General features: G+C 41.2%; 1 protein-coding gene across 2 annotated transcripts in view; it reads right to left on the bottom strand.

Annotated features, from left to right (window-relative positions):
- The window catches only part of met (MET proto-oncogene, receptor tyrosine kinase), a 122,713-nt gene that overhangs the window by 26,433 nt on the left and 68,447 nt on the right, over positions 1-27,833 (bottom strand). The window contains exons 11-13 of one of the 2 annotated variants that reach the window (XM_023346465.1): positions 20,994-21,209; positions 15,079-15,228; positions 471-624 (exon numbers count right to left, since the gene is read on the bottom strand). In XM_023346465.1, the coding sequence (XP_023202233.1) occupies positions 471-624; positions 15,079-15,228; positions 20,994-21,209 (520 nt within the window). The remainder of the gene's footprint in view (positions 1-470; positions 625-15,078; positions 15,229-20,993; positions 21,210-27,833) is intronic. The other variant, XM_023346468.1, reaches the window with a different exon arrangement.

Raw genomic sequence — 27,833 nt, 5'->3', positions numbered from 1 at the left:
TTAAAGTTAGTGACGAAAAAAAAAATTATTAAAGGGGGCTACTAACTGAAAAACTTCCATTAACTCAAACAATTGAATTGCGTTTAAATTATGGGAAAACTTAGATTTAGGGTCGCATATTACAGTCTGCTAAAAACAATGCGCCACATGAACCTCCTGCCGCCATGTTTAATTCCTACCAGGAAGTTGTGGTGGTTTTAAGCAATCTCATTGGCTGACATTGATCAACGCTCAGGGGTGGATTTATACGGGTTCTTGGTGGGTGAAAACCTTTCTGAAACTGATCCCATGTGTACGATGTCATTTTTTTAAACAATGCGGCTGTGATGGCCGTTTTTATAAAAACCTGGCTACGTATTTCAAGGCCTCAGAGTTTGTAAAAGGAAAAGACATGCCCAGTTTCCTGTTATTAATGAAGGTTGGTATAAAATCTATTTGTAATGGTAGGACTCTGTGTCTCCTGCTCTTACCATCGATGTGCTTGTTCCTCCTCCACGTCACCAGCGATCCCAGAAGGAGCAGCAGCAGGCTGACACATACACAGCCCACGATGAGGCCTGTGTAGTCCTGCTCCTGTGCTAGCGTCACCTTGCCCAGATGCCTGATGGAGTCCGCTTGGCGCCACTGAATAATGGGAAGGGATTTGGAGTGTCAGGAGTGAAGGAAGTGTATGCTAAAATACTGCAACTAATACAATCAGGTTTTGTTCCCAGAGGGCTCAAGTTTCATGTTGTTAGTGGAGAATGTTATAATTTTTTATTTTATTTTATTTTTTTTTACAAACAAATGGGAATGAAATTAAAATAACTAGTTTGCTTGCAAGAATGACATCAGGTGTGCACAACTTGTAAGCCAGCTTTGCCCAGCTGACAGAGGTGTGAAGTAATAGTTGTTGTGCTCCCTTTATGGGTAGTGGTAGTTCTTTAAATGGTACAACCACCACTACAAGCATCCGGTAAAGGATGAGAGGAAAGATTTCAGGTCCAAACTTTCTTTAATAGAGCTGAGAGTGGTTTTTATTCATTTACACGCTCCCTGTCTCTTGAACAAACAGCTCTGAATGGTCTCCAACGATTCGTCAACTTTCTGCTCATCTAACACTGAACATGCTCTTAGAACAACAACGGCTATTGGCAGCTTGAAATTACAATGAGCCAATCACAGCAAACATTACTCAGATGGCTTCCTGAGCTCTTAAAGTGATACACACACGGTTATATTAGTCCATTTTCAACAATAGGGGTTTTTATTATTATTACCAACCAGCCCTGTCAAAACAGCATGACTCAAGACCCCTCCACAGTTTGTCAGAACATCAAATGAAATCACACAGATAACTTGATTAAATACAGTTTCCAAATAATTCTTTTCACCAGATCTTCACTCTGCTGCCTCACTGGAAACTGAAATTACAAGCGCCAATTCAGGCAAAGTTTTGAAATCAGGGAACATTTCTCCAATTGAAGCTATCAAAGGCCTACAAAGATCTCTGAGCGAGGAGTTTTCTGATCCCGGACGCGTTCTCAATGGGAGGAAGTCCAACTGCACCACTGAATAAGAGCCGGAGCAGGGAGCAGCCCCAACAATATATATCATGTTTTACAATAAAGTAGGCCTAGTAATACACAAAACACAAACACTGTATTGCTGTGTATTCAATACAAATAATACAGACTCATAATTTCACATTTTATTTAACAAAAGCTTAAATTCCAAAGTGCTAGCCTTCTAATGCCACTGCCAGCTTTGCCCAGCCAACACTATTTTAGCAAAAGGTTTATTTTGCATAAAATGTAGAACTTTTCACAAAATAAGATGTTGCTCTCTGAATGTGTAAATTACTACTGAAATAGTTTACTTTATCTCTCCTCTTATCAATTTGGTACACAATGAATTTATACTAATCTATATTTAAAGATATAGCTTTGAACAAGACCCAAAATATTTCTAATTAATAAGAAGGGGAAGTTGTGATCTGTAGCAGTCACGACTCCCTCGTTGAAGACCTCTGCGTTACGGTGTCCAGGTATGAGATGATGATCAGACAATCTCCTAGGGATCCGTGTCTGGTAGATTTAATTACCTGTACTGTGTCTGCAACTAGTGGTCAGGTGTGCGAATTTTAATTTGCCTTCAGATTTTTCCATCAATGTTTTTAAAAACAACAACAACAAAAAAACAGTCCTACATGCTGTGAAGCATGTTTATTTGTGTTGGATCTGTGGTTTCTCCACTTAGAACTGAGACAAATATGACCAACTCCTACATGTTGATTTCAGATCACGTTAACCGGCCAGTTATTTTTCCAGTGACACTTTACATAAGATTATCTGTGGCCTCCGTGGTACACAGAGAGGCTACAGTATTTGCATTCAGACAGGATGTGATGCAGTCAGAGCTATGAGCAAACACACACATACAAACTTCTACTTATCTTCTTAGGCCATCAAAAAAAACACCTACCTTTTTTAGACACAATAGAATATAAGAAAAAATTGAGAAAAAAAATCCATGTTTTACTATTACTTCAAATTATAGGAAATGCAAACATTTATGTTATTCAAATAATAGCATAAGTTTATTACTTTTCTTGGGACTGCCACCTAAAAAAAGTAAGAAAAAGAAAATTCTAACTGCAATAGCCTACTAAAAGAATAAGCATATTTTTTTTTGTTTACAGGTGTTACAGTATTAATTTACTTTTAATTTTAAAAAAAGTCATGCATTGGAAATACTTTAAATGTATGAGTCTGTACAAAGATTAAATCAATAATATTGCTCCTGCTTTCACTAGGCTTAGTGGAAATAAAGTTCCTGCTGCAGAGGCAGTGATGTGTGTGTAAATGAAGCCTCTCTCTACAAGCCTTGATGTTGGGAGCAGCAGGATATTGGCTGACTCTGGCCTGAGATAAGAAGTTTCGTCTGAAGGCCGGTTGATGAGTCAACAGTGATCAGCTTGATAAGGTTTAGTCTGGAGATGGACGGTGGATGTTATCTCCAAAGGAGTCTGAAGACCAGCAATGTTGGCTTGGCCTGTACATGGTGAATATTTCATAACACTGTTAAAACTGTTGGCTGCTCAGAGTTACATTAATTTACATAAAGACAGAAAAACTAATAATAATGTTGCAGTCATGTCATAAAATGTTGCTGAAAGTAGTTATACCTCAAGCTGCTGTCATGTCTTTAAAGCATTTATGTCACTTTTGATGCATTCTAGTCCCGAATAGTGTGTGTATATTGGGATCAAAGGTGTGGAATTCAAAGTGCAGCAATTATGTTTCCATATTTAAAAACTGGTGACCTCTAGGATTTAATTAATATACAAGTCCTTTCATAAGCATAAAGACATTTATTTATGTTTTGTGGTGGGAATCAATTAAAATTTTAAAACAAGTTCAATGGAGGGTCAGTAATAAAAATTAAAAAAAATCACAATTGCATTTTAATTGAAAACTCTAAAATCTATTAAATTAATTAATCAAAATGAACTTGTTAAAGTCCAGGCCTACAGGAGAATTTTATTGCTGTAAGTGCTGCACCACTTTTACACTTTTCAGTTTGAAAGTAGAATTTTGATTCTTTGTTCTCAAAACTTGTAATGCTTGCGTTCTCTTTCAAATATTCTCTGTGCTCTCTCAAATCTTTGTGTTCCCCCATACAGGCCCTACTTTTGCCGCAAGTTGAGTACTTAGTTGTCATTTCAACACTTTAAAATGTTGACATCTCCTTGCACCTTCATGAATAATTCAAACTCTTTTTTTGCTTCCTTGCTGGTACTTCCGAGCCCTGTTCCTAACATTCCAATAGATTTTTCAGTATTTTGTCTCTGTTTCACCATCAAGAAAGAAACCTATGTGTGCAGAGAGCCTTTAAGTTATGCCTGATGACATATCCAGTCTGCGAGTGCCTTTCAGAAGCTACTTGACTTACATTCAAGTGACAAGATGGACAGCTGGATAGTAACTCCATTCACTCATCACTCTGTGTAGCAGATTCTCACCAAGCTTCTTATTCATGAAGGATTGCATTAGGACGCGGGAGTTATTGAAGTTTCTCGCAAATGATGTGGTGCACATGGAGAATGTGGTGATTTCCCCCAGATTTCCTAGAGTTGGTTATAGATGTCAGTGAGGACAAATGGTTCTGTTGCTACCTTTAATTTGTTGCTCGGAGTCTGTTGCTTCTGCTCTTCCAGTGTAAAAGACAAATAGATGCAGAAAATAAATGAAATACACATTAATATGGACTGAAAACACACTTTTTTTAAATCAGTGTGTGTTTGATCATTTCCACCAGACCAGTCAGCCTGTTTGTCCATCAGAAGCAGAGACTGAGATAGGAAGCCATGATAAATTCTCTCTGTACACACCTGATGGTAGAAACTGATGAGAGTTTTCATATAAATTTATTATGACTGGCTTTATTGATAATGAAGCCTAGGCGCAAATTCAAACTGGAAGACTCTTTTATCCCCACCGGGACCCGTTAATTGAAGCGACCTGCCCACAATCGTCGACCTATCAACGCCGGACCAAGTCACGTCACGTCCAATCACCGACCAAGTCCCAGCTGATAAGGACCTTCATTCATGGCGTCCTTCGCTCTCCAGCCGAGCTCAACCTGTTCAGCTGCACGCCTCAGCTCTCAGTCAGCTATCTCACCAGATCCTTTTCGTCGTTATTGCTCGTCCTTCCACCTCTAATGTCAGTCACAAAAGCTGCTTAGCCGCGGGCTCGGCTCCTTCTTTTCCTTCAGACGCTCCTCAGATGGAAGAAGAGTTCCTCCCGGTCCAGGCCTCATTCATTCCAGACAGCTTCTCCCGCCGCTCTCTCGCCGATCTGGGATCTACCGGCCCTCGCTCCTATGCCACCCGCTTCACGATCCGTCTCTGGCAAGTGGACACATAATCCCACCGTCTACGTTGCATACGTCCCCTGGCAGCCTTTCTCCGCCCCGGCCGGGCCGCAACGTCTCACTGCTTCGATCTACGCTGCCGTTTCCTCCCAGCTCATCGTCCACCATCTTCCTTTCCACCGCCAGCGTTCATCGCACCGCCTTCCCACTGGTTCCCCGCTTTGGCTCAAATCCGCATGGCCGCTGTCAGCCCGCCCGTCAGCGCCTCCCATCGGACTTCCCACGCCACGCCCGCCTCGGGCTTCGGGGGTAAGACGTAGCCTTCACGCGCCTCATTCACTCTTTACAACGCGACAAAACGTAGGAACTTTATTAGTTGATCCCCTTCCTGAACTCGCAGGCCCTACTCGCATGCGCCTTTCAGGCTGCGTTCCAAACTTCATCATTCTTACATCAGTTAGTTACATTTTGGGCTTCCGTACTTCCCATGCATGTGTTCTCGCTCTTTTTCGCAGTTAAAACTGCTTATCTGATGTTTTCATGTCGTGGCCTTTTTCTCCAAGCCGCCTTTAAACGCATCATGAGTGCTGAGACACTCGCGCTGGGTTACCCAGAGGGCAGCGAAGGAGAGCGCAGGCGCGTTAGAACCTCGGCAACAATCAGCAAACGCAAAGAACCGTGCAAATGTTTCCCCAAACCAACCGACTGAGGCGAATAGGGCCGTTTGATACAGGCAATCATAGCTAAAAGTTCACTCTCATAATACAGATAGCTAAAAGGCGACTCTAGCACTTCAGTTAGCTAAAAGGCGACTCTAGCACTTCAGTTAGCTAAAAGGCGACTCTAGTACTACAGATGGCCAAAACGTGACTAGCAATTCAGTTAGCTAAAAAGTGACTCTAGTAATTCAGTTAGCTAAAAGGTGACTCTAGTAATTCAGTTAGCTAAAAGGTGACTCTAGTAATTCAGTTAGCTAAAAGGTGACTCTAGTAATTCAGTTAGCTAAAAGGTGACTCTAGTAATTCAGTTAGCTAAAAGGTGATTCTAGTAATTCAGTTAGCTAAAAGGTGATTCTAGTAATTCAGTTAGCTAAAAGTCGTCTCTAGTAATACAGATAGCTGAAAGTCGTCTCTAGTAATACAGATGGCTAAGAGTTGACTCCAGTAATACCTTAAGCTCGTTGACAAGTAGCCTGCAGGCTACCGATGTTGTGGTACATGTTCAGCCTCGTAGATTCATTTCGCCCTACCCGTTAAATTTTATCCTGAGCCAGGGCGGTTCTCCGCTAATAAGCAAGCTGTCCCATTTTCTCATATTTCAAGCTCATGTCCCGTCCAGTGCTTTTACGCTTCATCCCTCATCTGAAATCTGCATACCATTTTTCTCAGATTATCCTGCCACTTCCTGGTTCACTCAGCTTGTCCTCTAGCTCACTCAGGTTCCAGGCTCAGATGCGTTCGTTTCATCTCGCTTCTGAACTAATCATCATAAAGCACCCTCCGGTTTCCCTTACGGATTCGTTAACATGGCCATCAGCACTTACAAGCCGCCCTGAAGCCACGGCTTTTTATAAAGGAACCAAACCCCCTCATCATCGCCTGGGTCCAAGTCAAGTAGTCGCACGGCACTTTTCAACTAGCCAGCCAAATCAATCAATCAAATTCCTATCGTGTAGCATGTCGTAAATGGATTAACATAACTGCGCTTTAAGAGCTCAGGAAACCGTCCGATTCACATTTACCTTGATTGGTTCCTTGTACTCTCAAGCTGCATCAGCCGTTGTTGTAAGAGCTCACGTTCAGCGTTATGAAGTTATCGTTAGAGGCCGTTCAGAGCTGTTTGTTCAAGAGACCGGGAGCGGGTCAACGAATAAAAGTAAGTTTTCTCCGCGTTCAAGCAGGATTCGTATATCCGAGCAACTTAAATTCAGGTATGACAATCTAAAGAGTTATCATCACGATAACGTTATTGCGGTTTATTTGTCGTCTCGCTGCCATCTGCTGGTACAAAAAAAAAAAAAAAAAAAAAAAAAAAAAAAAATTAACTCCATAGCGAGTGAAAATAATAGCTTCATTTGTCTCATCTCCTGTATTTCTCGTAGACCACTCTCAGCTCTATTTAATAAATTTCGAACCAGAAATCTCTCCTCTCATCCCTTACCGGATGCTCGTGGCTGCTGTAGTATTTAAAGATCTCACTCAACAAAGCTTTTAGCAGCAAGGTGTCTTCAGCGCAAGTGCTTTTATATCATAACAGCTCAAGAACCAAAGTCATGCATAGGGAAGCAACAAACAAAATATGATATCAAGTCAAGTTCCGTCATTAACTTTGTAATTGAGCATGTTTCCAATACATTCTAAACAGGCGGGTTTTAGTCGAGATTAATCAAAGTCGTGTTTCAGCTGTTTTAGGGTCTCCCGGGAGTTGCTCCAATCCGCGGGGTTTAGATGCTGAATGCTCCTTCTCTTTCTGGCCTGGTCCCGGGGTCGTAGAGCGGCTCAAACCGAAAGACCTCATGAGCCTGGGACGTTGATGCTTTACGGCAGATCCTCATTGTTTCGTGGTGCCAAGTCGTTCAGTGATTTGCAAACTAACAACGGTATTTCAAAGTCAATTCTTTGGGCAACAGGGAGCCAGTGTCGGGATCTTAAAACTGGCGTTTCGTGCTCCATCTTCCTGGTTTTTAGCGAGAACGCGATCAGTAGCATTTCTGACCAGCTGCAGCGTTCGATTGATTTGTCGGAAAGACCCGCAAAGTCGCGTGGCAGTAACCAATGTAACTGAAGATAAACACATGGATGATGATCTAGATCTGGCGAGTCGTTGTTCTTAATTCCAATAAGTGCGAAATTTTTTTTTTACATAATTTATATATGGGCATATATATATAAAAATCCCCAGTTCATCTTCAGCATTCTTTTCACGTAATGAGTATCTCTCCTCCGTGTTCGCAGCTTCCCTCAGTGCCAGACGAGCACTGCACGATCCACTGGTGGTGGTTGGTCAACCTCAGGCAAAAGTGCACACTCTTATGCAGCAATCGTGATGCATGTCCTTCCCCTCATCGTCCTTCACACTTTTATTTTCAGGTTCATTCTAGAATGATCTTGTCTTTCGCCCGTTTCCTCTAACGTCACCCTCCGAGTCTGATCCTAGCATCAGCATCCCACCTACAGTAGCAGGCAGTTATTTTCTCACTCTAGTCTATTCATTCTCCCATCCTCTTTTGCTATCTCACAGCTAGCTTCCTTCCACCAGCTTACATATCTTTTCATAGCATCCACTTTACCTTTGTTCACCTTCATCTACCATCTTCTCGTCTCTTACCTCTATCTCTGCAATCATCTTCTAATTACTCCTCGAGACATAGCCCGTAAGCCCCTAGTTAGCCTAGCTCCTCCTGCCTCTAATTCTGAGCTTCGGCCCTGGCCTCAGCTCTTTTTGGGGGGATTTCATTCTCTATCAGTAATATCACTCCATAGTATCATTATTTCACCTCTACTGGCCTTCACCCACCAGCATTCCACCTTCTCTTGCCCCGCTGTGTCCCCGCTCACCCATAGTGATCACTCTTCTCCCAGCGGCACTCCTCCCTATGCCTCGAACCATTCCCAGCTGTCCTTCAGCCATCTGCCTCTCTCCTATAATGCCTCGCTGCGCTTCCAGCTTGCTTCTTTTTCTAACCAGCTGCCCCTCATCCCTTGTCCTGTTCCTTCCTCTGCTGGTCCCTTCCATGTCTTCGTTACCTCCTAAGCCCTGCCGCTACCAGCTGGCTTCTTTTTCTAGCCAGCTGCCCCGTATCCTTTTCCCTGCTCCATCTCCTCTATTCAATGCGTCCCTTTATCTTAAGCCCTGCTCCCTCTATCCTACACCCCTCTTTAGTTAATGCTGGCGTTTTTCAACCAGCATCCCCTGTCTTATGCCCTGCTCCCCTCATCCTACACCCCTCTTTAGTTAATGCTGGCGTTTTTCAACCAGCATCCCCTGTCTTATGCCCTGTTCCCCTCATCCTACACCCTCCTTTAGTTAATGCTGGCGTTTTTCAACCAGCATCCCCTGTCTTATGCCCTGCTCCCCTCATCCTACACCCTCCTTTAGTTAATGCTGGCGTTTTTCAACCAGCATCCCCTGTCTTATGCCCTGCTCCCCTCATCCTACACCCTCCTTTAGTTAATGCTGGCGTTTTTCAACCAGCATCCCCTGTCTTATGCCCTGCTCCCCTCATCCTACAACCCTCTTTAGTTAATGCTGGCGTTTTTTAAACCAGCATCCCCTCTTCTAAGCCCTGCTTCTATCCCTTCATTCTCACCCCACGCATTCCCCGCCGGCTTTCCTATCATCATGCCCTGCCGTGTCCTCTGCCAACTATCGCCAGCCCACGTCCATCCCACTAATCCCGCAGCATTTCCAGCCGGCTCATCCTCCAGCATCCCTATGCCCTGCGTTCTGCTACTCCATGCCCCGTTGTGTCCTCAGCCGGCCGTCACCTCCCAACATCCCTTCCTCCCTTGTCCTGCCGTATCCCCAGCCGGCTCTCACACCACGTCCCTATGCCCTGTGTTTTGTGTATTCTACCGCCTCTTGCCCTGCAGCATTCCCAGCTGGTCTTCACTTCCCGTCCTACTCTCCCTCTCCTTTAACTGTCATGTCACGTCCTTTACGTTATTAACTCGGTAGCCAAAGTCAGCGCAACTTCTTTCCCCCTTTTTACTTTCTGCCTTATATTCACGGCCTCGGCCCCGGCCTCGGCCTCTTTTTGGGGGATGACGTTCCTAACAGCATCGGGGATGCTCATCTGAAGCCTATCGCTAACGCTGCGATAACCGTTATCCCCAGCCGGGGCCCGAGCGCCAAAGACTTTAAATTCTGTTTGTCAATAAACTCTTCTAATTGTCTTCTCATCTCCGTCTGAGTCTCTCCAGATTGAAATGAAGCCTAGGCGCAAATTCAAACTGGAAGACTCTTTTATCCCCACCGGGACCCGTTAATTGAAGCGACCTGCCCACAATCGTCGACCTATCAACGCCGGACCAAGCCACGTCACGTCCAATCACCGACCAAGTCCCAGCTGATAAGGACCTTCATTCATGGCGTCCTTCGCTCTCCAGCCGAGCTCAACCCACCACCACCCCTTCTCCTCCATTCGCCCGGTCCTGAGGCCCGCACCCTTCTTCAACCTCCACCACCAGTGCCGGGCCCCGGGGGATGACGTTCCTAACAGCATCGGGGATGCTCATCTGAAGCCTATCGCTAACGCTGCGATAACCGTTATCCCCAGCCGGGGCCCGAGCGCCAAAGACTTTAAATTCTGTTTGTCAATAAACTCTTCTAATTGTCTTCTCATCTCCGTCTGAGTCTCTCCAGATTGAATTGAGGTTTTCTTCTCATATCCACCTGGGACAAGATGCGCGACAGCCAGTATCAGAGTCATGATCTCACATGTTCAGGATCATGGTGAGACTAGATTGGATTTTTTTGGAGTTGTCAATCAGGTGGGATTAACTGGATTTGTGCAATGGTCTAGAATGAATTTGCACTGAGTTATAGCATTGATGTTTAAGGAAAATGTAGGAATTTAAAACATATTCACGTATATACAATAATATTTATGCTTTATGGGGTGCTGTGGTGGCGCAGGGACTAAGCACATGGAGGCCTTACACCTTGTTCCAAATTATTATGCAAATTGGATTAAAGTGTCGTAAAGATTACATTTTTTGTTGTTCTATTAAATTTATAGATGGTATTGTGTGTCAGGGCTCTTTGATTCACTATAATTAATTTCAGAGAGCTGGTTGATTAGTTTGCCTGATGAGCTCAATTAAAGGAAATCTACTTAAGAAGGATGTTCCACATTATTAAGCAGGCCACAGGTGTAATGGAAGCAATATGGGAAAGAGAAAGGATCTCTGCTGACAAAAATCATCAGATAGTGTAGTGCCGTATGACAAGGTATGAAAACATTAGATATTTAACAAAAACTGAAGCGTTATTGTACTGTGAAGAGATTTGTGGCTGATTCAGAACAAAGATGGGTTTATGGGTTTGTACAGATAAAGACATAATGAGGAAGGTTTCTGTTAGACAAATTCATCGGATTAAGAGAGCAGCTATTAAAATGTCCTTACAAAGCAGCAAACAGTTATTTGAAGCTGCTGGTGCCTCTGGAACCTCAAGGTGGAGGATCCTCCAGAGGCTTGCGGTTCATGAACCTACTATTGGGCCCCTAACCAGAGCTCACAAGCAGAACCGGTCTCAGTGGGCCCAGCCGTACATGAAGATTAATTTTCAAACAGACTTGTTCACTGATGACTGCTGGGCAACCCTGGATGGTCCAGATGGACGCAGTAGTGGATTGGTGGTGGATGGCCACCATGTCCCAACACAGCTGTGATGTCAGCAAGGAGGTGGTGGAGTCATATTTTGGGCCAAAATCTTGGGGGCGGGGGGGAGAGAGAGAGAGAGAGAGAGAGAGAGAGAGAGAGAGAGAGAGAGAGAGAGAGAGAGAGAGAGAGAGAGAGAGCTGGTCGGCCCCTTCAGAGTCCAAGAAGGTGTGAAAATGACCTCAACAAAGTATCTGGACTGTCTGACTGATCACTTTCTTTCATGGTTCAAAAAGAAGAGCCGTACCTTCTGTAGCAAAATCATCTTCATGCATGACAATGCACCATCTCATGCTGCAAGGAATACCACTGTGTCATTGGCTGCTATGGGCATAAAAGGGGAGAAACTCATGGTGTGGCCACCATCCTCCTCTGACCTCTGACCTCAACCCTATTGAGAACCTTTGGAGTTTCCTCCAGTAGAAGATCTGAGGGTGGAATGCAGTTCATATCAAAACAGCAGCTCTGGGAAGGTTTTCTGACATCCTGCAAAGAAATTCAAGCAGAAACTTTCCACAAACTCCCAAGTTCAATAGATCAAGAATTGTGCTGTGATATCAAAGAAGGGGTCCTATGTTAACATGTAACTCGGTCTGTTAAGATGTTTTTGATTGAAATAGCTTTTGATTTTAGTACATGTGACCACTTAATGCTGCACATTCAAAGAATGCAGTTCTTTATAATCCATAAAATGTTTAGAAAATTTGCTGTGCATAATAATTTGGAACAGTGCATTTTGAGTTTTTTATTTTTGAAAAAAATACTGTTCTCATGGGGAGCTTTGTTCAGTAAAATTTGATTTATACTGTAATAGTTCACGACTTGAAAATTATTCTGACCATCATTTCCATCGACCATTTAGGAAAATCGGAGAAAATATCACTTGCATAATAATTTGGAACATGGTGTAGTTCTCGACGTGACTGTCACAGGTTTCCCAGCCTGGTGACTTTTGCCACATGTCTTCCCCCTTCTCTCAATACCCATTTTACTGTCATTTCACTAGCAAATAAAGGCCACTCTAGCCAATAGAACCTTTAAAAAGCTTTATGCAGGGGCTGGGTTAATAGAATATTTTTTGTCTTTGACTTTTGTTTAAGGGTGATGGGAAAACCTGAAGGTCATCCATCATTTTGACAGATTATAATTCACACACTACATAGAAAGGTTTCAAAGTATTTGAGTCTAGTTTCCACTGCAAATATCTTAGTGCACTTAAATTAAGACAAAATGGATTACAAGAAACTTCTCTGCAGGATACAGGAGTTTGTTTTAAGTTAAATATCCAATCTAAAAATGTCTTGTTATAAGTGAAAGAAAAATCTGTCAGTGGAATTAACATTTTGCATCAATATTCAAGAATTATTGACTAAAACATCACCTCCTATGTCTTGCAGAAAGTTTCTCTAAGCAACACTGACTTAGTTTCTAATAAGCCAGTGTTGTCTCATTTCAAGTGTATGAAAAAATGTTCACTAGAAACTAGACAAAAATACCAAAAACATCTGGTAAGATTTTGTTTTTGAAGTGTACACTTGACCACATGGTGTAGATGTTCAGACATTTTTACTTTAACATATAGAGGTAACTAAATAAAAAAGTCTCATCTCTGACCAGGGGCCGCATATATAAAATTGTGCGCAGTTTTCACCCTTAAACTTTTCACACGGAAAAATTTAGAAAAGTGTGGCGCACAACAAATTCAGATGCATAAATCCGTGCCGCACTTTTCCAAATTTGCGGGAAACAGAGTGCAGCTGCTGGTCAGTGCTGATCGTGCAAATGCCTGTTTGAACAGCAGAGCGTTGAGCCGGGATTTAAAGACAGTCAGAGAGTCATTGAGTGGGAATGTGGATGTTTATTATAAGTAGTGGAATCATGAGCAGAAGTTGTACATTTACAGAGTAGAGATGCTCTATGTCCATAAGGCGCATTCACAAAGCGGGCGGCTCGACTGAAGGATGACTGCAGCCGGACCGGTACCGGTACCGGTACCGCACAGCTCCTTCTATAAGTTTTGCTCAGAGATCCAGGATAATCAGTCTGGATTAATCTAAATGCTAATGAACCATCATCAACTTTTCCCAGCAGATCAATATGATCAAACGCTCCCTCTGAATCCTTCCATTGGTGATAATCTCCATCAGAACCAAAACGCTCCACAGTTAGCGGCTCACCTTTATGCAGCTATTTGAATACGTGTGATTGTCTACACACTTCCATCACCTTAAAAATAATCAAACCTGTTTGGAGTTAATCTGCTGATCAAACCATGTTCTATTTTTTTTCAGTGAGAATGAAATTACCCCAAAGACGCATTTCGCACAGAACATTGCGTTACATCTTTATGAGATAAAAACTGAGAAAATGTATTTTTTACATAGTGAGGTTTTCGCATCCTTTTATTTTTGCTTTCTTTATTTTGTGTGCATGTCAGCTTATTGTCTGATGATAAACGCAGTTCACTTTCATCTTTTACATTTAAACAATAAAATCTTAAAATCATGAAAAAAAACATCGGGTTCGATGCTTCTTGGTCTAAATAACTGAATGTAGTCAGATTTCAGTGTATTTAGGGGAATTTTGACACGTTGTAGTTTGATATTGTCCACAGAAAAAGTTTGCGTGGCTGCCACACATTTTCACGCCAGCAAAAAAGTCTGCGTATATTTACGCAAACTTTGACGCAAAGTTAATTTTTATGCATGGTGACTTGTGCGTAAAATATGGTGTCGCACATTTTTTGTGCGCACGCACTCTTTATGCATGAAGCCCCTGGAGACTGACCTCAATGTGCTAACACCATGAAGAGTTACGGGGAAGAAGCTGTAGAGCTGAATGTACAGAAGAAGAAGAACTCCTCCTGCAGAAGCTTGAGGGACAAGAAAACTCCTCATTCAGAGAGTCTGGTAAACTTCTGAACACTTCAACTGGAGAAAAGTTCCCCGATTTCAAAACTTTGACACTTCTAATTCCAGTGTACAGTGAAGCAGCGGAGCGTGAATTCATCTTGCAGACCGGGATCAAAATTCTGAGACGCCTACACTCACGCGGGTGCACAGTTCAGGTCCATACCAATCAGGTAGTGAGAGTGTGTGTTCAGGCCATAGCAGGTGAATCATTGGGAATGTAACTCCAATTGTTTCATTTCATTGCTTATATGTTACTGGGGCCACAATCAGTGGTTTTTGTCAGTTACATTCATTTGCTTGATGTGGACTTTGTTCTCAGCTTGTTTGTACTGACTATTCATTAAACCAAATGAAAATAAAATGTAATTGAATATCGTCACTTTCCTAAAATAACAGCCTAAGTTATATTTTTGCCAAAAGTGATTAAAAATATATAAATAAATAGAAATAATTGTTTGTCTAACAGATGATTTAGCAAAAAAAAACAAAAAAACAATCACTATTGCCCAAAAATGACATAGGTCATTATTATTATTTTAAGAATTGATGAGTAAAAAGTGAATGTAAAATTTTTTTTTTATCCTGTCAGACAACACAAAATTCTAGCGTAAACTATACTTGATCACAATACTGATCAGGTATAATTCACCGCATACACAAACACTGCACTGGTGCTGAAAACATCAGTTCATGCTTGTGTGTCACTCCCAGAAGAGTACCTGGAACAAGCCTGAGCGAGGAGGATGTGTGCAGGTGTGTTTTTCTGTGCAAACATGCGTTTGGGGCGTGGACGTGTTTTTTGTGGTGCCTGCAGTTCTTCTGCAAACAAAGTGCTGCCCTAATTAAAGCGTGTTTTGTTTACAGACTGTTGCAGGTGTAAGGAGAACCAGGAAGTAAACGTTTGAGGGTGAGCGAGCGTGTCTCACCTCCACCTGCAGCTCCTTGGCAGTGGCGGCCTGTAGCTGGGTGGGAACGGTGCACTCCAGGGTATTTCCGACCACCGTCAGACTCTCGCAGCTGTGGTTAGAAACGGTCAGGACCTGGCACTTCATTGCCTCCCTGTCCATCCGGTCGCCCTGCGAGGCGACAGCAGAGCAGGTGGAGGAAAGGAGGTGAGATGGGGAGAATCCAATCGAGGAAGAACAACACACCGGGAGAGATGAAGAAGGGAAGGAATGTCTAATTAGAAAGAGGCAGAGATATGTTTTTTGTCTTTTTTTTACTCCAGAAGACAAACTGAAATATTTGTCTCCTCTCATTAAAATTTTGATTTGTATGTCACAAGCTTCAGCATGCTTCTGGGGTCCAGATATGCAACATCACTAGGAATTTTTCTGACTCTGTTTGTTTTTCTACTTTTTGGGTCAGCTCTATTCCCCCCCACATGTGACTCATCTGCTGAATGTTCCATCATCCAATCTACAATTTCGTGACGGTGCTCGTTTTACAAATGAATTCCTACCAAGGATTTGGCACAATTTGTTCTTCTTTTTTTCTCTCTTTCCAGTTTTGAGTTGTACAAACAGAACATTTCCAAACACAGCGTTGCTTTAAACCTCCCCTGGTTTAAAGCAGTTTACTGTCTCCTCTCCAGTCCCATCCAAGTCGAAAAACCACTCCCAGCCCGCTTGCTGCCACCCAAACACACCAGATCGCTTCTGTTTGTACTCATGAAACAGTTGAAGGGATGAAGATGAGTGCGGGTCATCCTATCCCTGTTGTTATTTATTAGAGCAAAGTATGAAATGGAGCAGTCTGCCCTGGGGTGTTTCATGTTGACCTCTTACCCTTTAGAAACTGACGATTTAAAGTTGTTGTTTTCCATGACCTACTTGCAGCCTGCTATAAGGACATGGAGTTACATTGTATCTACTTTTTAGCTCATATTATAAAAGAGTTGACAGGCCTACAAGAAATAGAAATAAGATTTAGTATAACATTTTCAGAAAATAATGCATAATTCAATATAATCACATAAGATTTGAACAGAAACAGTGAGAGATATCAAGACAGATAAATTGTGTGCAGTGTGGTTTGAATGTGGATAAAATGGTTTGTTTACAGGTGTAGAAAGAAAGCGTAATAGCAATACCTGGGAATAAAATGGGGGTACCGACCAGCAAAGGGGCAAACTGAACCCAAACCCAAAAAATCCCCAGAACCTCTTCCAGACAGACCTGGTGTTCTGACTATCAGTGCTACCTTGTCAGATTTTCCTACCATAGCATGGATAGATAGCCAAGTCTGTCCAAAACTGCTACCGTTATGTTTACAAACAGAAAGCTATAGCGAGTTGTGTTAATGTTAAAAATATTGGATAACATTATTTGAGTGATGGGACTGAAGTGGAAGCTTAGGAGTTATGTTTAGCTTAGCATTGGAACAATTTATATACATGACAAAACCACAAGAAGATCACTTCCTTCATCTGAATATCCTCCCCATTTAAAATGAAAAGCTATAGATGTATGCACTAATCCTTTTACTAGAATATCCTACCTTTTTTACAATTTATAGCATTTTATATTTTATTTTTATTTTATCTACAACTACTACTCAGTGGTAGTTGTTATTGTGTCTTGTCTCTATGCTGTAACTGCGAAGTAATTTCCCTGCTGGGATGAATAAAGTACTTCTATTCTATTCTATACCTGTTAAAAATATTTTAAATACAGAGGTGTAAGAATAAAACAGTGACAGGGTGAAACAGGTTTTTATTGGAATTAAATTAAACGCAGACAAATACAGATCACTGCAACTCTTTTTTTTACATTAATACGTTGTATGTCTGTTATCAAATGCAGCGCAGCCACAATGTGTCACCGAACTGCACAGGTCACTGTGCTCCTGAAATGATAGGATATGCTTAATATACACTAATATTACACCGCTATTACACAGCTTCAATGTCACATAATATCTCTACCAATATCTACTAAACCTTTATTTAGCAAGGTTTAGTAAAAAAAAAAGTGTAATTAAACTAAAATATTTTAAAGTATAGGGACAAAATAGCTCACAAAACAACGTGTTTTGTCCTGATGAACCGCCAAACAATGACTTGTTTACAACAGTAACGACATTGCAGACAGCAAACTAAAGCCATTTATAAATATATTTACAAGCTGCTGTCATGGAAACTAAAAACATGAAATAATACAGCAGCTTCATGAAAGCCAAGTATAAAATAAATTAAATAAAACTTACCGTAATCTATGATGAAATAAAACACATGAAACGAAACTTCCACAGGTAGGACGTATTTCTAAGAAATGTGCTGACTAAGCAGTGTGACGTAGCATCAATGTGCACATTACCACAAGGTAGGACGAATTTATGGGTAGCACAGATAAACAGGGTTAATTGGTGCTCTGCAAATTCGAACCATCATCTTGTACCTCCACTTGTAAGAATTGTGATTGTCACTTGAAGGGTTGTTGCACATGAGTGAGGTGTTTTCTTTCTCTGCTGGTGGCCACTAGAGGGCGGAGTGCAGCAGAGATGCTCACACAACTGCTCTGCATCGAGGCATTAGAAAGAAAATTCAAAGTCTGAGGGTTTTCCCAAGTCCTATCTCTAGCCATCTGTTGTTCTTTGGGTTTTCCATAAGTCTACGGATGCATTCACACCATCCACATTTAGTCTGCTTTAATCAAACTTTAGTTTGCCAAGAGAGTCCGGTTTGTTTGGGGAGGTGTGTAATTGTGCGATCCAACTCTGATGCAGACCAAAAAAGCAAAATCTGGTCTGCCTAAAAACCTAAGTCTCAGTTAGGTTGAAGTGAACTTGAATGCATGTGAACGTCAAGTGGAACAGAGACTGCTCCAAAGGCAGGAGAGCAGGGCATTCTGGGTAAACACTACCAAAACAAACATGCATGTCCAGCGCCTCACGGTCTTATACCAACGACAAAAGTTGAAATCCTACAATGGTTAACATCTGATGCCACTCAGTTTGTTTAGAAGGAAGCTTTTGTGTCGTTTCCTTCAGTGTTCAGCACCACTACAGGTGAGGAGGGGAACAGGTTGCTCAAAGTGTTTCCGATGTTTCACTCAGTGCAGTTTGAAAGAGAACCACAGCAGCTGAAAATGTAAGAAATGTTGCAATTTTGGTCTCCAATTAAACTAAGTCTGCTGGTGTCTGTTTGGTGTGAAAACAGCCAAACAGACCATTAGCTGTTTGGCAAGCCTGCTTTCCTGTTCTCCTCTCCAAGGTAACCATCCATGTTTTTTTACTGAAAATGTTCTGCTTTGTTCCTCTCTGGGTCCCTCATTAATAACTTCTACTCCTGAGTGTTACCTTGCATGTGGGTCAGACTGACCTACACGAAACCATGACGGCACCTTTTTTATTCCAACCTATTTTTGTTGCACACTCAAGGAACTTAAGATATTTTTTTCCTGTAGTTAGGCATCATAAATTGTATAGACGATGATTAATTGCTCACATCTCATGTGATGATCCAATTTTTAATTTTTTAATTTTAAGTAATTATTATTTTCTTCACATTAATTCTACATATTAAAACATAACCAAAGTAACCAGCACTCAATTGAAGAGTACCTGTTGTTTTCTTTCTTTTTGTAAATTTAGGAGAAGTGAGCTGCAGTTTCATCATGTCTAGCCAAACAGCTGCCATTTCAAAAGGGAATTAACTGAAATAATCGAATTTGAATAATACGTAATAATCTGTGCAACAAAAACACACTGTGTGGGACTGGAGGCACACACACCAGCAGTGTGTGGATTTAAGTAATGAAGTTTGACGGAGCGTTTCACGCTGTGAGAAAACACAGAGCATCCTTCTCTTTCCTGTCTCCTCTAATTCTCTTCTATTTGACTTTTCTTGTCTGTCATCCTTTGTTTCTCTCTCCCTGTCACAGGCCTGAACAGAAACACAGTTATCTGAGTGCTACACGGGGCAATAAAGCGAATGATCACATTCCTCGAATGACAGTTTGGGATTTTCCAATTTGACACAGAGTGGAGTCTTGCACCTGTTCCTGCACACGCACGCACGCCTACACACAGACACACACATTTTCTGATGCACAGAAACGCAAAGCACTTTTTGAGCTCATACCGAGCCACTCACTAGGGCAAGTTCATGGGATACAAGCGTTGTGTGGAGAGAAGGCAAAGTCAGAAGAAAGTGTCACAGTGATAACAGTCCCTGAAAACAAGCTGTCAGGATTATAATTAGAAGTGAGTTTCCTGAGGCTCCCGCATGCAGATCGGCAGCGATAACCGACTGGTTCTGAGCAAAGACCAGCAACTTGGGTTTTTCATGTTTTGGCATGCGAGCGCAGAACTGTCAGTCACAGGTAAATGCTGTTTTGTGCGGCTGTTTGCTAAAAATTTTGAGGCTGGCGTTATCAGATGGTGCTTAATGAGGCCTTTACACCAGAGGCCGGGGTTATCAGATGCTGGTTAATGTGGCTTGTTGCGGTGCTTTGACTTTTACCATCCCCCCCAACCAGCCCCTCCCTCTTGGTGAGAAGATATGCCCCCCTATGGGGTGAGGAGGGAATACATGTTAGGCTGGTGGTTTTAGTATGGGGACCAAGGTCACGTCTGGGAAAGAAGGAGAGGACCAAAAAAAAAAAAAACAGAACAGTGTGGGTTCTATGTGAGAGGCTCAGCACAGCTGCCACAAACTGTTGGGCTGCAGACAAAAAAAAAAGTGGAGAAAAATGTATTTCATTGTGTTGCTAAAACGGGGTCTGGGGACTGTGGCCTGTTTGAAAAGCGGCGTTAATATGTCAAGAGGTTTGACCTCAGCCAGAACAATGCTAGTGAACGGAGAGCACACAACCAGAGCTACAGCCGCGGAGGAGAGATGGGGCGGGGCCAAGCGATGGGAAACAGACCCCGCTTCCTGTTTTTCTTTCTGTATTGTTTCCTTCCCAGCTTGACCTGGTCTCCTGGATGTGTGAATGTGTGTGAGGACTGTGAGGTACGGGGCAATGACCTGTGTGTGTGGTGTGTGTGTGTGTGTGTGTGTGTGTGTGTGTGTGAACTTCGACCTGTCTCCTGACTCTGGACAGTCAAACAACCCATTCTGCGAACTCTTGGTAGTGTTGGCATTGGTCACGGTGGGCAGCATGTGCATCTGCTTTTGAAATTTGCCACGGCTCATAAATCCGAGATTTTCTTTTACTCGACATCCATAACATTTTCAGCAGTATTTCTGGTTTTGCACCTGTTTCTCTCAAAGGGATGTAAAACAAGAACCTCGCCAAGGTTTACTGTTCTGTAACCGATCTCGGCTGTTCTCCAGTTTGCTGAAGAAGTTGTTCTTAGGAGGTCTCGCAAAACATTTTCACGTCTTAAGACTTTACAACCACAAACTTGTAAGGTGAACCCCTGACATAAACTCCAAGGCAAACATTAACATTCAGAAGTCCCCTAATTAGTGAACATAATGAACCAAACATAAAAACCAAACGTTAGGCTGGTGGTGGGTTACAATTCTTATTATATATATTCGTATGTTGCTTGTTGTTCTGGTTTCTTGGTTTTGTTTTCTCTTTCTGCAGGTTTAGAGTCAGAACTTGTTGACTTGTGTTCTCTCTATACTCATTTCTCTTTTTTCTCCTCTTTTCTTTTAAACTTTCTTTTCTCCTTTCATTTGGGTGCCCATGTCCATTATAAATAAAACCAAAGAAAATTCTAAAAATGTTTTACATTAATATCAAGAGGAGCATATATTGCTGTAATGCTCCACTCATGAAAGTAAATCTGTCGGGTCTGACCTCGACACGCCGACAACAATTCTCAGTGCCACACCACCGGACAGGACACGTTTAAAAACAGAAAGAAAAAAAAACAATGTAAGCACCCTCACTTTGAGCTCCACGATGCTCTTGTTGTCCTTGGATGTCAGTTTGGGGTCCTGGAAGAGGGGGTCCTCCACATAGATCAGGTCCTTCTGGTCTGTCAAGTAGCCATCCAAGACAAATGCCACCTTGGTGACCACCGGCGGCTGCAGAGATAGCTTAGCCAGGGAAGGCGTGGTGCACTGGATGGAGGACCGGTTTTCACCGTACACACAGCTCTGAAGAGGATGCATACAGCAATGTTAGACAAATAGAAATGCTAGAAAGGACAAAAACAATGATGTCTGTGTTCTCAGTTTGGCAACTTCTTATTTGCACCAAACACATTACACAAGGCAACAGCTGCTGCCTGAGTGTTTTATCTCATGCTGGCTTCACAGTTTTTGTCCATGTAAGAAACAAACATGTTACAGGATGGGAAGCAGAACGTTTTGGCGATGACGTATTCATTTTCACGTGTTTCGTTCGATTAGGAGGGAAAACACAAAAAGCAGAACAGATTCTAGCCAACGAATATATCATGACAATTCAATGACTGACGGGGAGTTTTACATTTTATGAAAAGTCTTCCCTTCCTCTACAACAGCACAATCAAAAAATTAACCGTCACACATATGTTGTACAAGAGTGTCATAGTATGAGAAGAAAGTTGTGCGAGAATAAAATTGTAATTATGAGAACAAAGTGATAATATTATGAGAAAAAAGTAATACAAAATAAAATATTGTGAGAAAAACATCGTAGAATAACTTTGAAATGATCTGAGAATAAATCCATAATATTTCCAAAACAACGTTGTAATAAGACGAGAATAAAATCGTTTTAATTCACACATCAACATCAAATTATCAGTAACAGGACTTTGTAACTATTTGAAAGAAAGAACCATACGGCTTTGACAAGCTGGTCACATGAAACTTTAATAACTCTATCAAAACTTTTCTCTTCTTAAAACACCTTTGTGCGACTTTCTTCTAGTTATATTGCATTGTTACCTTGCTAATGCTATGACTTTATTCTGGTAATAAAAACCTTTTAAAATGAGTTGCAACTGGTTGCTGTGCAACAGTTTAGTGGAGTATCTGTTTAGTATTTTTGTATTATGATGTCGTCCAGCATGAATGTCACGGCTTTATATTAAGAATCAGGGTTTCCCCCAGAAAACTTCCTAAGCCCAGTGGTCGGGGCGTCGAGGCGGTCCACCATGTTTTTGTATTAAAAGATGTTAAGTTGACAGGAAATGTAAAAATATTACTGGATTATTATATGTTACAGGAAAACATTGCCAGTGAAACGATATTTAAACCCACAACTAGTCTAAAACAACAAATCAAAAAATACAATTAAATGAAAATCAATTATTTGCACTTCTGTTTAATCCAAATTAAGTCAGCAGCTCTATCAGGCCCCCAGGGCTTCAGGGGCCACATAATTGCTAATATTTTAACACAAACCACAGATACATAAACGTAACATTTATTTATTGATCATTTATCAATGGTGTTAAAGGAGCTGGCAAGTTTACTTTGTAAAACTTCAAAGAACAGTATTCATTGTTAGATTGTTTTGTTGCCATAGCAACAATCTGATGCTGTGAGTTTAATCTTTGAGTTTGAGCTTTGTTTGTTCACAAATACACATTAGTAAACTGCAATTATAATTTATTGCTTTTTAGGTTGGCCAATTAAACTACTCTCCCTCTCCCAGATTAAATCGAACACAGAAGCTGATGATTTTAGCAGCAAGAGGGACCCCAATTCTCAAAGTCAAATTCTGCTCAAGGCCTCATACAGCCTTGGACCGGTTCTGCATGATGAGTTAAAGCTGCTGCACTGCACAGAGATATGCAACAAATATAGGCGCCGGAACAGGGGGCTCAGGGGGCCTTTGCCCCCACTTTATGGCCCTGCCCTGCCCATCCACTGGTTCTGCCAGACATTTACACAGGCTGCTCACAACTCTGACAATTCATGGCTGACATCTCTCTGTCAGACAGAGTTGTATGCAGACAGAGGTAGAGATAAAACCTCCAGCACTGAGATTTGGAAAAAAATCTAAGGCTCCAGATCATAACAGTCACCCAAAGGTTTACACACGAAGCTGCCGTTTACACACGGCACCAGTTCATGACACCGGTTCAGATGTCATGAACCGGTCTGACATCTGAAAAAAGGCTTGGACTCTGATCCGGTCCAGGTCTGAACCAATTCTGCCTAAAAATTAAATGAGATTTCTGTATTTTTCACCATTTATAGAACTGTGACGATGTTTTCTTTCTAATGACGTTGGGATGAAAAAAAAGACATAGGGCCCATGTCCATTTATGGGTCCAGACCAAATGCTCACCTACACTTTGCCCAGAGCGAGAAGGACCTCGCTGCAGCAAACAGGAAGGGCGGGACGGACCCCTGTCAGTCTCATACCTTATTTGGAAATGGGACCATTGCACTCCGGAAGTAAAGGGGGCGCTATTTCCTATATTATCTGTGGTCTCCCTTTTTTATTTTCTTGTGAAATCTGTGATATAGCTTCATCTTTAGGAAGGAGTTTCACTCTCAGCATGTATTTGAACTTCTCTCTTTTATTTACTTCAGTGCAGCTCACAGTTTTTAACAAATTCCGTAGCTTTCTGTGAACTTCTAAATCTGCTCCTTAGTAGCATCTTTTCGGGCCTGCTACTGCCTCTACTGGCGTAGGGGTGGTAACACAACTAATATAATTTCATTACTAAATCAGCATACCACAACGTCTTTATTATTTCTTATTAATTCTGGCACTACTGGAACCGTAAAAGATAAAGTCCCTCATAAAACACCATACCTTTTCATTTCCTTTAGGAAGTAGAGCTAATTAAATGACATAAACAAAACCTGAAAGTGGTTCCAGTTTCACACGATGGCCAACCTGTTGAAACTGTGGCTAATTTTAAATACCCCGGGTTATTCCTGGACAGTCAGCTCAGTTTTGTAGAAAACACTGGCTATATTTTTAAGAAATATTTTCACAGACTATCTATTTAGAAGACCCAGTGATCTTGGGGTTACCTAAGGTTTGTGTACTGTACAACCTCTAGTTAGGTAGAGGTTGTTGAGTTAAAATGTTAAAACTTAACATTTTAACTTGACTTTTAACTCATCTCAAGTTTTAACTGTTGAGTGTTTTAACTTTTCATCTTTTCAGCTGGTTGAAAAGGTCACATGAGCTGCAGACTATCAGACAATTTTTAAAGAAAACTTTCAGTGGCAGGTAAAACAGTAGGTAAAAGTTTGAGCTCATGAAGGCCTTATTGTGTTCATCTGGTAACTATAGAACATTTATTAGAAGTGATTTATTGACAGTGCAATAATTATTCTTAGCCAAACTAAATGATAACATTTACCTATAGCATGCTTAGTGTTCTCGATGCACAAACTATTGATATCGTGATTTTATGAAAGAGTTTTATTTTATTGTTTTAGAGTCGAAGAAAACTTTCCACCTTGGAAGACTAAATTGTTTAGCCATATTTTTTCCTATATTTAAGACTCTACCAACAAAAAGTCTCAGAATAATATACATGGCACCAGTGTTGTATAGTAACGAAGTAAAAATACTTCACTACTTTACTTAAGTATATTTTGGAGTACTTCATACTTTCCTTGAGTATGAAAATTTTTGATGACTTTCACTTTTACTTCACTATATTTCCGAACTTAATTGCGTACTTTTACTCCGATACATTTTCAATGTGTGGTTTAGTTACTCGTTACAAAAAAGCGAGAGAGAGAAACAAAGTGTTTTGATCCCACCTACTGATTAGCAAGTAGCAAGTAGGCTACCGAACAAAGTCCGTATCCTGCTTGCCTGGGCTTGTTCATCACCACCAATAGGATACACCTGTTTCGCTTCTCCCATTAAACACAAAGCAAGTCTCGCAATCAGCAGCAGCCACATGGAGGAGGAGACGGAGACCACAATGACTGCAACTACGTCGGACACGGCTCCAGGGGAACCACCAGCTGGTGATGAAAGCCCATGGCCTTATTTAAACACAATACACTCTTTCGTGGGTGTTAAAGATTCGTCGTACCGCATGCAGTTTATGTTATTCCTGCCCGAAGATGTGGAAATTCTATCTTACAAAAACTCCCCGTCCAACTTGAAGAAACACATCGAGGTAACGTCTTATGAAATGGTTATAATCCTCCTGTTTCAGTAACTATAGCTTGGTCACTAGACACTACTGTATTGTGAAACGTTGACCATAAATGAACTTTGTTTGGCATTGTTTCAGTTCCACACGTGGTGTATTTAGCTGAGGCCTAATGTTGACTGTAGCAGGCTACCTAGACTCCTCTGTTCAAGGGGGGCAGAAGCCATAGCGATAGCAATTTAGACTAAATTTAACGAATATAGGAAAGGCATGCAAGTTCAAAACCACAAACCATTAACATGTGCTACTCTTTAAAACTGGAACAATTTATTAGCAGGTTTAATTTTGCCTGCACTTGGTTGGGTACATTATTTTAAGTGTATTTGACAAGTTTACCAAAATATAAAAAATGTCATTCAAACTGCATTTGCTTTGTTTTACTTTTTACTTGTACTTTTCATTACATTACTTGAGTACATCCATTTTTACAGTAATTTCTATACTTAAGTACAAGAAGTTTCAGATACTTTAAGACTTTAACTCAAGTAACATTTCAGTCAGTGACTTGGACTTTTACCAAAGTCATATTTTGGAGAGGTACTTATACTTTTACTTGACTCTGAGATTTCAGTACTTTATACAACACTGCATGGCACAGTAAAAATAAAAATGTGAATTATTGCTTATATCTGTTTAACAACCCGGGTTATTCGTCTGTGAACCTAATTTATTTGTTTATTGACTTTTGCTCAATTAAATTTCTTATGTATACATTGTAAATGGTACTTTTATTATAGTTGATCATGTTGTTTTTCATGTCTTATTTCTTTTGTTCCTCCTATAATTGATGGCAATAGATAGATATTATTTATAATGTATAAAGGTATTGTTTATGTCACCTAATCAATTATCTTCTAACACACCATATTTTTCCATTTTCTTCAGGATGTAGAGCATCCTGAATCCTACATCCTGAAGAAAATGGAAAAATATGGTGTGTTAGAAGATAATTGATCTTTTACATTGCCAGTAAAGGCGAAATTAATAGTAAATAAAGATGTTGTAGTATTCTCATTTAGTGACGTAATTATATTAGTTGTGTTACCACAAGGAGCAGATTTAGAAGTACACAGAAGCTACGGAATTTGTTAAAAACTGTGAGCTGCGCTGAAGTAAATAAAAGAGAGAAGTTCAAATGCATGCTGAGAGTGAAACTCCTTGAATGAAGCTATATCACAGATTTCAAAGGAAAATAAAACGGGAGACCGTGGATAATATAGGAAATAGCGCCCCCTTTACTTCCGGAGTGCAATGGTCCCATTTCCAAATAAGGTATGAGACTGACAGTGGTCCATCCCCACCCCTTTCTGTTTGCTGCAGCGAGGTGGACTTGCTTCCAAAAGCCAATCATTCATCAGTAGCCAGAAATATCAATGGCTGCTGATCGTTTTCAGGTCTTTGTTGGCTGTTGAAATTCATTTTTGTCAGCTAAATAACAGGCACATTAAAGTTTACTCATGGTGTTTTTCATTTTGTTTTTAATGCAAAAATATTGTCAGCAGTCTGGCTGGTTATCTGTCCTACTCAGACATCTCTTTCCCGCACAATTTGTGGAACATGCAGCAAATATAATCTGTGCTGCCTTTTGATTTTAGACCCCCAACATCCAGATAGTGCTGCTGCGCCGTAACGTGATGATACACTGGAACCATTAGGTTGTCCTGCTGCTCTAAACTGGCATTGCTGGAGGATATTTGACATCTATTTTATTATTATTATTTTTTTAATGTTCCAAATATTTGACCAGATGTGATTTTTGTCATATCTATCTATCTATCCTGTGGCTGTATTGTGCATATTTTTATTGTCATAAGTAGCTGAGCATAGGGCGCCCGCAGCTGTACGCACTGTGTGTACCTTGAGATTTTCCTTTAAGTAAAACATTAAAGAATATATATATATTTTTAATTATCTAACCTATTTAGTAAAAAAAGATCTATTGTGTCAAAACATCTTGTTTGTAGCGAGTCTGTGTGAGTCCTGGAGGTCCGCACAAAGCCTAAATATTATTGGTCAGTATACTTTTGTAAATTTGGCGGCTTGGCGCTTTTTCTGTAAGCTAAAAATGAATGAGCGGAGTTTGAATCCTCCTATAGTTCTAAGATCAGTCGTTTGGATCCTGCCAGAGCTTTTTACCGTGTGCGCGGTTCTGGCGGGTCACCGGTTTATGAGCTTTTTGTGTGTGTGAGTGTGTGTGTGTGTGCGGGCGTGTGTGTGTGTGTTTTGGCAAACTGAAGAGCTAACGGGTCACCCGGTTGGACAACTGTTTAACCCGATACTGGTGCCTTCACACCAATGAGGTAATGATGACAAAACCTTCATACAAACATGGTGTTTTAATACCATCGATCTGTATTCAGCTGTTCTTAGGTTGGCTGCAGGCATTTATCCTCTTTTACATTTTTCCAGACTCCAGTTTGGAAAATGGAATGAAGTCCATTCCGCCATCTAAATGCACTGTGTAAAGCTGCCTTCTGCATGTTCCCCACTGACAACTTAACATTTTTTTCTGATTATTTCCCACCAAATCTCTATGACCACAGCACATTTAATAGCAAACAATCATCAAATCTAGCCAGACTGCAGCGCATGGTAGACCCAAAAACATTGTCCTCCAGGTAAGGGGTGTTTACTGTTTACATCGGGACAG

Source organism: Xiphophorus maculatus, chromosome 2 (assembly GCF_002775205.1).
Source record: "Xiphophorus maculatus strain JP 163 A chromosome 2, X_maculatus-5.0-male, whole genome shotgun sequence".
In the NCBI taxonomy this organism is placed as follows: Eukaryota; Metazoa; Chordata; class Actinopteri; order Cyprinodontiformes; family Poeciliidae; genus Xiphophorus; species Xiphophorus maculatus.
This window is presented reverse-complemented; position numbering and strand designations above follow the sequence as displayed.